This window comes from Geotrypetes seraphini, chromosome 2 (assembly GCF_902459505.1).
Source record: "Geotrypetes seraphini chromosome 2, aGeoSer1.1, whole genome shotgun sequence".
Lineage (NCBI taxonomy): Eukaryota > Metazoa > Chordata > Amphibia > Gymnophiona > Dermophiidae > Geotrypetes > Geotrypetes seraphini.
In genome coordinates, this window is record NC_047085.1 from 313,725,392 (window position 1) to 313,740,549 (window position 15,158).

Sequence of the window (15,158 nt, forward strand, 5' to 3'; positions counted from 1 at the left end):
ACTGAGACCATTTGGAAGAACCAAATCTGTTGAGAGCTCAGATATGACCTTTTGCACAGAGGAACTCCCTGTGTACTGGTGAGGTCTCTGACAGCCACAAAAATTACTCCAAGCCAATACTCTAGTAGTGTGTGGCCTACTATCTGGCAAGGACAGGATCCTGGCCATAAGATCGTCCAATCCTTTGTCAAAGAGCATTTGACCCTTAAACGGTAGTCTGCACAAAGTGGCCTTGGAAACTGAATCTCCTGCCTACTGCCTTATCTGTGGGTGGATATGGAATAAGCAGAGACCTTGGTCGTGACTCTGAACATGTCATAAAGGGCATACGTTACACAGTCTATCCTCACAAGTATCCTCACAAGTATCCCTGCTATGGACAAGCTTCATTGTCCATAGCAGGGGACTGGTGTAATTTGGGGACCTGGGTTGGCCACTGTTGGAAACAGGATACTAGGTATGATGGACTTTGTCTGTCCCAGTATGGCAATTCTTAATCTAGTGTGGCAAGTGAGTGCGATGAAAGACACCACTGCCATCACCTTCAGTCCTAACACCCAGGTCTCAAATTGCCTTTTTAAGTCTATTCTGTGCATCCTTTAGAATCACTCCTCCCTCACTGAGCAGAGAAGAATGCTTAGTGACCTGCACTACCAATGAATCTACCTTAGGTGGCACAAACAGTTGCTAAAATTCCAGAGCCATTGGATACAGCTTGGCCATTGTTTTGGCCACCTTTAGGGAGTCCTCCAGGCCATCCTATTGCTCTGTGAACATAACAGTTATATCTGGATGCAAGGGAAAAGATGCTGTTTGAGCCTCAGACCTAGAGGGCTACGGTGAATCTAACTTCAACGCCTGCGGCACCTCAATTATTATCTCCATCAAGGCCACCAAACTAAACAGGTGGAGGATTGTCAGATTCTCTCCCTAGTCCAAGGCTGCAACAGACTCCTGCCTCGCTGCCCTAGCCTGAAACCCTGTATCCTCTGAGGATCCAATGTGGGAAAGCAAAGGAATATCAATTCTTTCCCAATTGGATTTCAGGATCCTGTAGAAGGACTTGGCAGGAGGGAATGATGCCTAATAATGATGCAGGTGCCCCTTGCACCAAATCCCCGGATGACATAGCCTGGCCCCTATAATCCAGATACGCCTGAAACATCAGGACTGTTGGGAACCTCTGCAACACCAAAAGCCTCAAAAATCCAGATCAAAAAACCCAAAAATAAAAATAGACGATCTCAAAGCAGATCAGAAAAATACATTCAGTCTCGCTTTCAGAAGAAAAAGGCTGAGGAGCTGGGGCTCAGCCCACTGAGGAAGGAGGTAGAGAAAAGAATATGATTGATGCCTTCTGCAGTGTCTTGCGACCAATGGAGGATAAAACCCAATTGTTCAAGACTCATATGCCTTTTTAGCACTAGAAAGCACATTATAATCATGCAATCTGATTTTATAAATATAAGCCTAGAGCTCAATTTTTGTCTTTTAATCACCATAAAGTTGTACAGAATGGTATGGGACAGGATGAAAGAGCTTACTGATGGAACAAAGCCTGGTTTTGTGTTTTCTCATGTACTTCCTTGCAACATATCTGAGTTAGCAAGAGTTGTCTTGATACATGGACAACTTTTTCCCATACCACCTCAAACCATAGCAGTCTGCAATTACACTAACAATCCACCAAATCAATATTGTATGGCTAACTTGTCACAGTATATAGAAACATTACTGAAAGATCACAAGATCACTGAAAATATTCCTCTATATTCTAAAATATTTGTCTTGCACAATAATGAACACAACTACCTGTCACTTACTTTCATAGACAGAGCAATTAATGCCCCCTCAGTTGGTTTTCCCATTAACGTATTGTTTCTGATTTCAGCATCATTGCACACACAGCCAGCCTGAAAGATGAGTAAAAATCCACAACAATGAAACTAGCACATTATGCTACTCATATAACAAATTTAGGGTTTAATAATGCAAAAGCATCTTACCTCAACAATTTTGCTTATAGATGGATTACAGAATCCATGGATAACATCACCATTACTTAGCACCTCTCCAGATCGATTATAGCCTACTCCTGTGACCTATAAGGGCAGAGAGAATGATTTTTGATCCAATAATGTAATATTTCATTGATTATAGCATAGGAATAAATGCAATGTCCAGACTACAGGCTTTGGTAGGAATCACAAATGGATTCACATCCTCTGAACAGCATCTACAACTGAACATCATCCATCCATATTGTGCAATACAAATAGTCAAGTGTTAGAACATGGCTTCTAGTTAAAATTAATATTCAACCGATCCATAAGCAAATATGTAAGTAGCAGGAATGCAAAATACTAGGTGGGAGAAAACAATGCTGAATATCTGGTGGAAGGGGGGAGGAGAAGGGAAGATGGATATTTGGCAGAGGGTGGTGAGGGGAGATGCCAGATGCCTAGTATGGACTTGGCTGGAAGGTAGGTGAAGTTGGGTGGAAGCACATGGCTGATAATTCACTCGCAGTGTCAGATACCCTTGGACTGGCCCTAATTTTAGATGACCTGGAGTAACATCTATATATAGGAGATGTCCTACAGGCCAAATGCAGCCCACTTAAGGTAATTTTTTTTTTTTTTTATCGCTAAAAGTCTCATTAGCCAGCACCTATGATTTTGAAGCACTGCAGTGTGGCTTTGAAGATACAGTTTCAGAAGAGTCACAGGTTTTGAAGAATATAAATTATGCAGCCACATATGATCATATAACCCAGTGTTGAAAAACCTTAAGACACTCCTGCTATAACTAATTAGTACCTCTGCATGCTGTCCATCTGACGTAAAAATCTGAGTTACAGTCATTTCATTCTTTGTCAAAGTTCCCGTTTTATCAGAACAGATCACATTGCAGCAACCTGAACAACAAAAAGAGTTAAGTAAATATCCAGACTAACCTAAGAATGGAAAATACAAAGCTGTGTTGAGGGAAAAAAGTTACACTACTAAGTCTTTAGTGAAGAGCAATAACAAATCAAGTAGGTTTAAAATGCAGTGACAGTAAACTACAATTAGCTGCTGAAGAAAGGAAGGAGTTATCTACTACTAACCATTTCTATAGCGCTACTACATGTAATGTAATGTAATTTATTTCTTATATACCGCTAAATCCGTTAAGTTCGAAGCGGTTTACAGAGAAATATACATTAAAGGATACAATAAAAATAAGATAAATAAAGAATAGATACTTTGAAATTCCCTTACTGTCCCGAAGGCTCACAATCTAATTAAAGTACCTAAGAACAAACAAATTAGCAAATAATAGAGAGGAAAATAAAGATAGAGGAAAAAATGAGATATGAAGCATCCTAACAAGAATACACTGAACTCTCAATACCATACTGTTAAAAACAAAATGTACATTCCAAAATAATAATGTAATGGAAAGAAACTAATTAAATAGAAAATAATTTTAAGAATTAAATCAAATATAGAAATGTAAAAAGAAAAATAAACATTAGAAGTGAGGGAAAAAAGAAAAAAAAAAAGGTAGAGGAAGGCATATGAATAGAATGGAATGAGAAACAGTTAAACAATAGAATTCTAAGGAAATTTAAATAAAAAACTAAACAAATAGATAAAAAAGAAATAGATATAATATGCATAATAGAATAAAAGTCAGGAAGTATACAGCGCTGTACACATTATATGAAGTATTTTCTCTGTCCCTAGTGGGCTCACAATCTAAGCTTTATACAAGGGGCAATGGAGGTTTAAGTGATTTGCCCAAGGTCACCTGGGCACATTGTGGCCACCATTCCATATTCCGCCATTTACTTGTCTTCCACCTAGCACAAACATCAAGCAACCATGCATACAACTAATTCCTTGTCATGTGCACCCAACAAGTCCAGGACTTGTAGGTTTGCATCTATGTACCAGCAAGTAGAAACAGACAGCAGAATTGTGTTCTGCCATATGAAATCCTGTGCTGCTCAGACAATTCAGTATTCGTCTATCTCCAGCAAGTAGTAGGATGGTCACTGTGCAGCTCCTGCTTTGGATTTTACTTACTTCTGAACCAGTTGATGACTAGTTTTATCAGAATTTAATGGGTAGGGGCCAGCAAATTTCTGTGGAAAAGGTCTGCTGATATTGAGGTATAATTGTAGGGTACCCTCCACTCACCCAAGGTTCTCATTTCTTTTTCTGCCTCATCTACTAAAAATAACACTTGTAATGAATTATATTTGTTTTGCTTTACTTTTTACTTGGCGGAGGAAGAGGAGGTAGATCTTAGAACCAGAATTGGCCCAGGTGCCTAAGGCCCCTCCTATGGACGAGGCCTTAGGCGCCTGGGCTAATTTGGGCCCTAGGCCTCTCCCCAGTGCATCCCACAATGCACCGGGAAGAGGCAGGCCCACTAGAGGAAGGGGCAGATGGAGGGAGGACCCCGCCAGCCATCTCCCCAGGTTAGAGGGGGGATCGGGGGGGTCTAGGGGAGGGGGTTTGTGTCTGGCAGGAGGGATTGAGCATCCTTCTGCCGGTGATCACGTAGGTTTTCGGGGGGGTTGTGTCCAGCAGGAGGGATTGGGCATCCTTCTGCCGGTGATCACATGGGTTTTTTTGGGGGGGAGGTTGTGTCCGGCTGGAGGGATTGGGCACCCTCCTGCCGGTGATCGCACAGGTGTTTGCGAGTAGGTTGTATCCAGGAGGGATTAGGCATCCTCCTGCCGGTGATCGCGCAGGTGGGTTGTGTCCGGCAGGAGGGATTGGGCATCCTCCTGCCGGTGATCGCGGGGGTGGGTTGTGTCCAGCAGGAGAGATTGGGCATCCTCCTGCCGGTGATCGCGTGGGTGGATTGTGTCCAGCAGGAGCGATTGGGCATTGCTCCTGCCATGATCGTTGAGGGGGGTGATGGTGCCAGGATTCTGTAACTGATGTTGTTTATGGCAGACGCTGGTTAGAGAATCCTGCTTTTAGGAAAAGACTGGCCCCTCCTTTGCCTAAAAGGTCTTGTTTTGGGCGTTTGGGATGGGCAATTTTTGGGTCAGGAATGTGTTGTAAGGATACATGTACTGGTGGTCTGGGTGATTAAACTGCTGAACACAGAGATAGGCCATTCTCAAAAAACACACACACCTCATTTTGGATGATTTTTTTGAAAATGGACATTTTCCTGCTGCCTACTTTCTGCGCCTAGGCACTTAGGCCAAAAGGGGACTTAGACGTTTCTTTTGATTATGCCCCTCTAAGGAAACAGCCATTAATTTATGCACACATCTGCCACAGTGTGTTATAAAATTACCCTTTATACTCGTCTGATAGTTTATATATTTCATAATCATATTACAAAAAATAAATCAAACTGCTCTGCAAAGAGCCTAGACATACCAAGAGTTTCAACTATAGGCAACTTCTTTACAATAGCCCTTTTCTTGACCATCCTCATCACTCCAAGAGCCAGGGTTACGGTCACCACAATGGGCAGCCCTTCAGGGATAGCAGCCACTGCCAAACTATAAGAAATGAACATATTAAAAAAAAAAAAATCAGCTTAATAACATAAGTAGGAAATTAATGAGATTGGAAGAGAAGCAGAGATGTGATATGGATACTCCAACTTGTAAACATAGGATGAGCAGAAGGCTTCAAGCAGAGATCTAGTAAAGAATAACCAGTAAAAAAATCTAAATCAGAAAGTGTAAAAAGTATTATATGAATAAAGGCATTTCTTTTTTGATAGTAAGGCTTGTTTCGTTTTATCTGGAAGTTTCCTCAAGCCTAAGCTCCTAGCTCATAAAGAATCAGCCTGTGTTTGGCTCTGAGCTTTCCTTTACAACTACCTGGAAATTCTTTCCTCTGTTTCATATATTCATCTCAACTCACTACTACCAATCATTACAGCAACAGTCCCTAACCAGAGTTGTATTGATGTGGCTCCCACAAGAGCTACCTCAAGCTCCTTCAAGTGTTCATACCAAGATCATATAGTGCACAGTTTAGTATGGTTTGATGACATCATGGTGGTATAGAAAAATAAAGTTATTATTATTATTATCATCACATTAAGTTTGGAAGGGAGCGTTTTGGTACACTAGGATCAGATAGGAAAAACATGGACAGGCTGCTGGTCATTTTTTTGCAACTAGTCTTAATTCAGCTGCTCTAGCCTGCAAAGTTTGGCAAGATGAAAGGAGCCAAATCATTTTTACTTGATCACCTGGGTAATCTTATGCAAAGAGAGGAAACTGCTTGGCTTCAGCAGACCCAGATGAATTCCCTTGTAACCCGTGTTTTCTCTTTCGAATTGGCAAATAAATGATCTTATGAAGAATAATGTTAAACTTCACTGAAACCTACCTGGCCTTCCAATTATCACCTCATCTCTTTTCTCCCTTTCTTACCCAAGCTACTTGATGCTGTTCACCGCCATTGTCTTTTTTTTCTTTCTTTAAGCTATTCCCGATCCACTACAATCCAACAGAAACAACCCTTGCTAAAGTCTAGTGATTTGTTCCTGGCCAAATCCAAGGGCTTCTGCTCAGTCTTCATACTTCTCATTCCATCTACTGCTTTGACATGGTTGATTACTCCTTGACATGCTGTCTATATTTTATGGCTCTGTTCTTGGTTTTCTTCTTATCTCTCCCTTCACACTTTTAGTGTATGCTTTGGTAGATCCTTCTCCATTACTATCTCACTATCAGCCAGTGTACCTCAAAGCTCCATCTTGGGATTTCTTCTTTTCTCTACATATACTTATTCCCTTGGTGTTCTGATCTCCTCCCATGGTTTTCAGTATCATATTTATGCTGGTAACACCCAGATCTACATATCCACATCAGGAATTGCTGCCTGGCTGTCTCACTGCCATCAGAAACTTCTTATGGCCAAGGTCTTCCAAGAGAGAAATATTCGAGAACCTGAATGTAAACCACTTAGGCTATAAGCGGAATATAAATACGAAAATAATTAAATAAAATTATTTATTGTATGTAATATAACAATGGAGCTGGGGTGGGGTATAGCGTTATATATATACCTTTTGTTGTTATTCTTATCAGATATAAAAGTGATGTTTTCATGTATAGGTATGGTTTAATTGGTACACTTGTTGAGAGATTAAAAATGAATAAAGAGGAAAAAATAAAATATCTCCTCTTCAATCTATTCAAAATTCTGCTGCACAATTTATCTTCTGCCAGTGTCACTATATCCACATAGCCCCTCTTCAAGTCACTTCATTGGCCCCCTATTCATTTCCACATACAGTTCAAACTTCTACAAGTGCATACATTTTGCACCTTCTCAGTATCTCTCCACATCCCCTCCTCAGGAACTCCATTCATCAGGTAAGTCTCTCTTATATGTACTCTTCTCCTTCACTGCCACCCCTAGAGACTCTGCTCCTTTTATCCTGTTGCACTGTATCTCCAGAAGAGACTTCCTGAGTTGGTACATCAAGATTGGTCTGTGGCCCTATTCAAATCTAGGTAAAGTGCCCACCTTTTGAGACAGCTTTTATCTCCTAACCCCTAACTATATGTTCAGTGCCCATGTCTGTTTTAATCACTCCCACAATAAATAACTCCCTAATCTCACATTTGTCCTGTTTCTCTATCTTGAATAGACTAAGCTCTGCCAAGAAGATGTGTTTTGTGTACAGTGCAGTGTACCTAGTAGCACTACAGAAATAAGAAGCAGTAGTAGCAGTAAAACAAACAAGTTAAAAATTGAAGACATATATCAATCTTCATAGATAAGCCATTACAGGAAAAAAAAGAATGAAAGCTCAGTAAATGAACATTTCTCAAAGAAAGATCACTCCCTTAATAACTTTACAATTAAAGGTGCTTAGGGGAAACTTCAAAAGCATGCATGAATGGAAAACTTTCTAAATTATAATTATCAAACACTTATGACGCCAACACATAAGGACTCAAGAAACACTGAGTTTCTCACTCATTACCAGATATAGGACCTTAAATATGTTAAGATGTAGATCTGTTCTGGTCTAGCATTGGGACAAGAATACTTTCTATAACTCATTTAGACAGTGGTATTTTTATCTCTTACAAGGCCATTATTTTGAGCTCCTCGAGCCCTGATATTTCGATCCCATCAAAGTTCTTTAAAATATATGATACCATGATTACTCTGGCTATCCATCATATTGCCTGCATTTGGGAGGATAATTCCAATCTCAATTTTCACAAATGGTGGAATCACTTGTATATGATTAGAAAATTTTAAGAAATAATAGCTTTCAAACATAACAACATACCTAGTTTAAATATGAAATGGGTGCCGCTAGATTATTTCTGTAGAACATAAGAACATAAAAACATAAGAATTGCCACTGCTGGGTCAGACCAGTGGTCCATCGCACCCAGCAGTTCACTCACACGGCGGCCTCCTGGTCAAAGACCAGAGCCCTAACTGAGATCAACCTTACCTGCGTACGTTCCGGTTCAGCAGGAACTTGTCCAACCTTGTCTTGAATGCCTGGAGGGTGTTTTCCCCTAAAACAACCTCTGGAAGAGCGTTCCAGTTTTCCACCACTCTCTGGGTGAAGAAGAACTTCTTTACGTTTGTACAGAATCTATCCCCTTTTAACTTTAGAGAGTGCCCTCTCATTCTTCCTACCTTGGAGAGGGTGAACAACCTGTATTTATCTACTAAGTCTATTCCCTTCGGTATCTCGAATGTTTCTATCATGTCCCCTTTCAGTCTCCTCTTTTCGAGGGAGAAGAGGCTTAGTTTCTCTAATCTCTCGCTGTATGGCAACTCCTCCAGCCCCTTAACCATTTTAGTCGCTCTTCTCTGGACCTTTTTAAGTAGTACCATGTACTTCTTCATGTACGGCGACCAATGCCGGACGCAGTATTCCAGGTGAGGGCGTACCATGGCCCTGTACAGAGGCATGATAACCTTCTCCGATCTATTTGTGACCCCCCTTCTTAATCATTCCTAGCATTCTGTTCGCCCTCTTCGCCGCCGCTGCCGCACATTGCAGATGTCTTCATCGACTTGTCGACCAGTACTCCTGAGGGGTCTCTCCAAGTACTGCCTCGGACATCCTGTATTCGTGTATAAGATTTTTGTTACCAACATGCATCACTTTACACTTATCCATGTTAAACCTCTTTTGCCATGTTGCAGAGCATTTCTTGAGCATGTTTATGTCCTGTTGCAGGTCTTCGCAATCCTTCTGCGTCTTCACCACTCTGAATAGCTTTGTATTGTCTGCAAATTTAATCGCTTGTCGTACCAATTTCCAGGTCGTTTATAAATATATTGAAGAGCACGGGTCCAAGCATTAGACTCTTCTATATCTGAAAAGAGAATCAGCAGCTCTTGTACATTTTTGTTTTACTTTGTTTAATTTAGTTTTTAGGTTATATGTTTTTATTTTATGTTTAATTTTGTTTTAGGATATATGTTTTTCCTTTATTTCGATTGTCTTCATTGCCATATCGAAATATTGGATATAATTATTGTATATGTTGTTATGCGTAATTTATATTTACGATGTAATTATTTGAAAAAGTTAATAAAATATATATTTTTTTAAAGTTGCTCATCACCTGTCAACCCCTCCAATCTCTTTCATTAAATTTTACTATGCTGTACTAACAAAATGCAGACAACCTAAAACCGAGATGAGTTTTTACTATTTAAACTCCGTGCAACTGCATTATTCCTTCACTAACCTGATAAAGAGAAGATAACTACTGAAAACTTGTCAAAGAAACATTATGGGCCCCTTCTACAAAGTCATGGTAGCAAGTCCTACACAGCAAATGTGACACATCCCATTTAATACGCCGGGACTGGCTATTGCGGCTTTGTAAAAGAGGCTCCAAATTAGTTCAATAAAAAGGTATCAAGTACAAGTTGGCAGCTAATCTTATCCCCACATTCCCAAGTGGATGGACATGGAAATCATATTTCTGTGCTCAACTTAAAAAAAACCAAAAATAAAAAGCTAAAAATCTACCAGTGACCCAAAACTACAACAAAGAGTTTCAACTAAGGAACTAAGGAGTGGCAATTTTCAGTGCCTGACAGAAGAGGCTATAAAGGAAAGAGAAGAGAGCAGAAGCTGGGAAGAAAACAAGAAGCAGCAAAGGACCAGAGCTAACCTTATATCACATAAACAAGCCTTGCCATGGATGGAAAATTCAAACAGTCCAACAATAACCTTACCTTACACCAATGGTGAACATGTCAATGATATACTTTCCCTGGAGACAGCCAACTAACATGATGACACCTGTTAAGACAAAAACAGCAGCAGCATAATTATACTCAACCTTCCTTTATAATAAAGCAAATATATGATCCATAATCACTTATGGAGCCAGCTGTTTTACTACTAGTCAAAAAATATTTTTTCAGAATGAATGAATGTTAAGCAGTACTGTAAAGAGCTATGTATTTATAGGGACTTATAATTCCCGACAGAAGAGGTTGAGAGAAGCCTTGTCAGGGAAGTAAAGAAGAACTTGGGTCTCCTGCATCATATTGTCAGGTTACAGACTCTGCTTTGAACAATTTGTATTTTCAAAGAAATGTTCTTATATCACAAGTTCTCAGAGTGCAGTCCCCTAAAAGCTGTGAACACTGAGCGTTCATTAAAAGGTAACAAGAAAAATATCATAAGGCCATTATAATTTATGTGGGACAGAAAATTGATGATATAATGATGTAGTTTGTATTACCACACAAATTTTAAAGCGTAACAAAAAAAAAAAAAATTATACTTACATATATACTCGAATATAAACTGAGATTTTGGGGCCCAAAAATGGGTATGCCTGTTTATATTCGGGTCAGCGCCCACCCGCCCTCCTCACGGACCTGTTGGGGACCTGGTGGTCCAGCGGTGGGCAGGGAGAGGAGGGATCCCTCCCACCTCCTGTCCCAGCCAACTCTAACAATTCTAACCTCTCCACTCCAATTGTAAAAATGGATTTTTTTTTTTTAATTCATGGGGCTCCTTGCGCTCCTGCCCCATGCAGAGCTGCTATCTGAATGGCTGCTATGAGTTCTCGCAGGAACTCGTAGCAGCCATTCAGATAGCAGGTCTGCATGGGGCAGGAGCACCAGAAGATCATTCCTGCCTCAGTTCATCACTGGACCCCCAGGGATTTTAAAAGGTACCATTTTTACAATCAGGGAGGCAGGAGGGAGGTGACAATTGTTAAGAGTCAACCGGGACAGGAGGCGGAAGGGATTTCTCCTGTCCTGGCCCACCACTGGACCACCAAGTCTTGGTGGAGTCCTGCAAGGCATCAGGAAGGAGGTGAGATAGGGTGCAGAGCCTGGCAGGGCAGTAAGGAAGGGGGGACAGGGTGCAGAGCCATGCAAAGCAAGGGAGGGAATGAGGGAGTTGGGACAGGGTGGGGACTGGGAAGGCAGGGAGGTTGGGTGCAGAGCCTGGCAGGGGAGGGAATGAGGGAAGGGGCTGGGTTTAGAGCCTGGCAAGGCAGAGCTCTTGAATATAAACCTCCCCGGTTTATATTCAAGTCAACCTTTTTTCCTCCTTCTTGGTATTCAGGTATATATAGAGATAGAGAGAGAGAGAGAGAGATAGAGAGAGAGATAGATATAGATATATTTTGGTATATACGGTATTTAGAAAGTGAAAGGTTAGATGAATATTGTCTTACCAATTATGCCAAAGGAATATAGAGATAGCTGTTTCCCCAAGATGTCCATGCTCTTCTGTAAAGGTGTCTTTGGAGCCTTAATAAAAATTAAAAAAATAAAACTCAAAACCACCCACTCAGCCACAACTCTGCTGTACCCTAGCAGACATAATGTAAAAAAATAATAAATTTAAAAATAAATACTGTCATTTTACCTGCATAGTAACATAGTAAATGACGACAGATAAAAACCCAAGTGGTCCATCCAGTCTGCCCAACCATACATGCTCCATAAATTAATTTAGTTTAAATGGTCCTTTTTCTTAGATATTTCTGGGCCAGAAATCCAGAGCCCTGCCCAGTAGTGCGCTTAGGTTCTATCTACTGGAATCTCCATCAAAGCTCACTCCAGCCCATCTTAACCCTCAGCCATCAAAACCCTCCCCAGCCCATCCTCAACTGAATGTCCATATACAGGACACAGGCCATGCAAGCCTGCCTATTACTGGCCTTAGTTCTTCAATATATACCATTATTTACTAATTAGAGATTCTCCGTGTTCATCCCATGCTTCTTTGAACTCCGTCACTGTTTTCCTCTCCACCACCTCTCTCAAGAGCGCATTCCAGGTATCCACCACCCTTTTCATAAAGTAAAATTTCTTAACATTGCTCTTGAATCTACCACCCCTCAACCTCAAATTATGTCCTCTGGTTTTACCATTTCCTTTCTCTGGAAAAGATTTTGTTCTACGTTAATACCTTTCAAATATTTGAACATCTGAATCATATCTCTCCTGTTCCTCCTTTCCTCTAAGGTATACATATTCAGGGCTTCCAGTCTCTCCTCATGGTAATCTATATATATAAAATCGGAGGTATGTATGTGTGTATGTGTGTGTGTATGTGCCGCGATCACGCAAAAACGGCTTGACCGATTTGAACGAAACTTGGTATGCAGATCCCTCACTACCTGGGATGATATGTTCTGGGGGTCTCGCGGCCCACCTGCACACGTGGGAGGAGCTACAAACATAAAATCAGATTTCACCCATTCATGTCAATGGAAAAAATGTAAAAAGCTGCCATTCTCACGGTAATTCAAAACCGGCTTGACCGATTTTAACGAAACTTGGTATGCAGATCCCTCACTACCTGGGGTGATATGTTCTGGGGGTCTCGCGGCCCAACTGCACACGTGGGCGGAGCTACAAACAGAAAATCAGATTTCACCCATTCATGTCAATGGAAAAAATGTAAAAAGCTGCCATTCTCACTGTAATTCAAAAACGGCTTGACCGCTTTAAACGAAACTTGGTATGCAGATCCCTCACTACCTGGGGTGATATGTTCTGGGGGTCTCGCGGCCCACCTGCACATGTGGGCGGAGCTACAAACAGAAAATCAGATTTCACCCATTCATGTCAATGGAAAAAATGTAAAAAGCTGCCATTCTCACTGTAATTCAAAAACGGCTTGACCGCTTTGAACGAAACTTGGTATGCTGATCCCTCACTACCTGGGGCGATATGTTCTGGGGGTCTCGCGGCCCACCTGCACACGTGGGCAGAGCTACAAACAGAAAATCAGATTTCACCCATTCATGTCAATGGATAAAATGTAAAAAGCTGCCATTCTCACGGTAATTCAAAACCGGCTTGACCGATTTTAACGAAACTTGGTATGCAGATCCCTCACTACCTGGGGTGATATGTTCTGGGGGTCTCGCGGCCCAAATGCACATGTGGGCGGAGCTACAAACAGAAAATCAGATTTCACCCATTCATGTCAATAGAAAAAATGTAAAAAGCTGCCATTCTCACTGTAATTCAAAAACGGCTTGACCGATTTGAACGAAACTTTGTATGCAGGTCCCTCACTACCTGGGCTGATATGTTCTGGGGGTCTCGTGGCCCACCTGCACACGTGGGCGGAGCTACAAACAGATAAGCAGATATCACCCATTCATGTCAATGGAAAAAATGTAAAAAGCTGCCATTCTCACAGTAATTCAAAACCGGCTTGACCGATTTTAACGAAACTTGGTATGCAGATCCCTCACTACCTGGGGTGATTTGTTCTGGGGATCTCGCGGCCCAAATGCACACGTGGGCGGAGCTACAAACAGAAAATCAAATTTCACTCATTCATGTCAATGGAAAAAATGTAAAAAGCTGCCATTCTCACTGTAATTCAAAAACGGCTTGACCGATTTGAACGAAACTTTGTATGCAGGTCCCTCACTACCTGGGCTGATATGTTCTGGGGGTCTCGTGGCCCACCTGCACACATGGGCGGAGCTACAAACAAATAAGCAGATATCACCCATTCATGTCAATGGAAAAAATGTAAAAAGCTGCCATTCTCACAGTAATTCAAAACCGGCTTGACCGATTTTAACGAAACTTGGTATGCAGATCCCTCACTACCTGGGGTGATATGTTCTGGGGGTCTCGCGGCCCAAATGCACACGTGGGCGGAGCTACAAACAGAAAATCAGATTTCACCCATTCATGTCAATGGAAAAAATGTAAAAAGCTGCCATTCTCACTGTAATTCAAAAACGGCTTGACGATTTGAACGAAACTTTGTATGCAGGTCCCTCACTACCTGGGCTGATATGTTCTGGGGGTCTCGCGGCCCACCTGCACACGTGGGCGGAGCTACAAACAGATAAGCAGATATCACCCATTCATGTCAATGGAAAAAATGTAAAAAGCTGCCATTCTCACAGTAATTCAAAAACGGCTTGACCGATTTGAACGAAACTTGGTATGCAGATCCCTCACTACCTGGGGTGATATGTTCTGGGGGTCTCTCGGCCCACAACTCTATGTTGCTTGCTCAAGGGTGGGTTCACCCAACAATTTATATGTTCTTGCTCCTGGAGGTGAAACTAAAAATGTTGTTTATAATCACGTTTTGCGTTAGTTGTATTGTATTCATTTTGTCAAATATTTCACATTATAATTTGAATATTGTACTTTTTATTAAGCTGTAAAACAATAATTTCATTCACCACTATAAAGTATCTTTATTTGAATCCATTTACAGTGTTATTGCTATAATTAAATACCCGTGCAATGCCGGTGCATCAGCTAGTAAAGAATAAAAAATAAGTGCAATAGAAGGCTTCTTGTAGTTAGTAAGTACTCATACGTCTTCTGGCGCAAACCTATCATTTTCGACGCCCTCCTCTGGACCGCTTCATGCCTTTTTGTGCTAGATTCACTAAGCAACCAATCGTGTACCGATCGGTTTCTGACCCCTTTGCGACCCAATTTTACTCCAGCCCGATTCACTTACCTCTCTGCGGATCTAATCTGCGCATGCAAATGAGGGTAATGGCATGCAAAGTAAGCAGGGACGCAATTCACAAAACAAATTTTGCGAACCAACTGGGCAGGCCGATCAACCCAAGAAGCGACTGCTGGGGACCAGTCGCAAACATCCTTTCAGACTCTCTAGCGCCATTACTGCCCTGCTCTCTGCACGCCCTGCTC

The 15,158-nt window shown here is 41.4% G+C and overlaps 1 protein-coding gene across 3 annotated transcripts in view; it reads right to left on the reverse strand.

The window, feature by feature from the left end:
* The window catches only part of ATP2C1 (ATPase secretory pathway Ca2+ transporting 1), a 262,616-nt gene that overhangs the window by 104,558 nt on the left and 142,900 nt on the right, over positions 1-15,158 (reverse strand). For all 3 annotated transcript variants that reach the window (XM_033930018.1, XM_033930021.1, XM_033930019.1), the window contains 6 exons: positions 11,678-11,753; positions 10,212-10,278; positions 5,394-5,518; positions 2,820-2,917; positions 2,007-2,102; positions 1,824-1,913 (listed from right to left, as the gene is read on the reverse strand). In XM_033930018.1, coding sequence (XP_033785909.1) covers positions 1,824-1,913; positions 2,007-2,102; positions 2,820-2,917; positions 5,394-5,518; positions 10,212-10,278; positions 11,678-11,753 — 552 coding nt within the window. The remainder of the gene's footprint in view (positions 1-1,823; positions 1,914-2,006; positions 2,103-2,819; positions 2,918-5,393; positions 5,519-10,211; positions 10,279-11,677; positions 11,754-15,158) is intronic.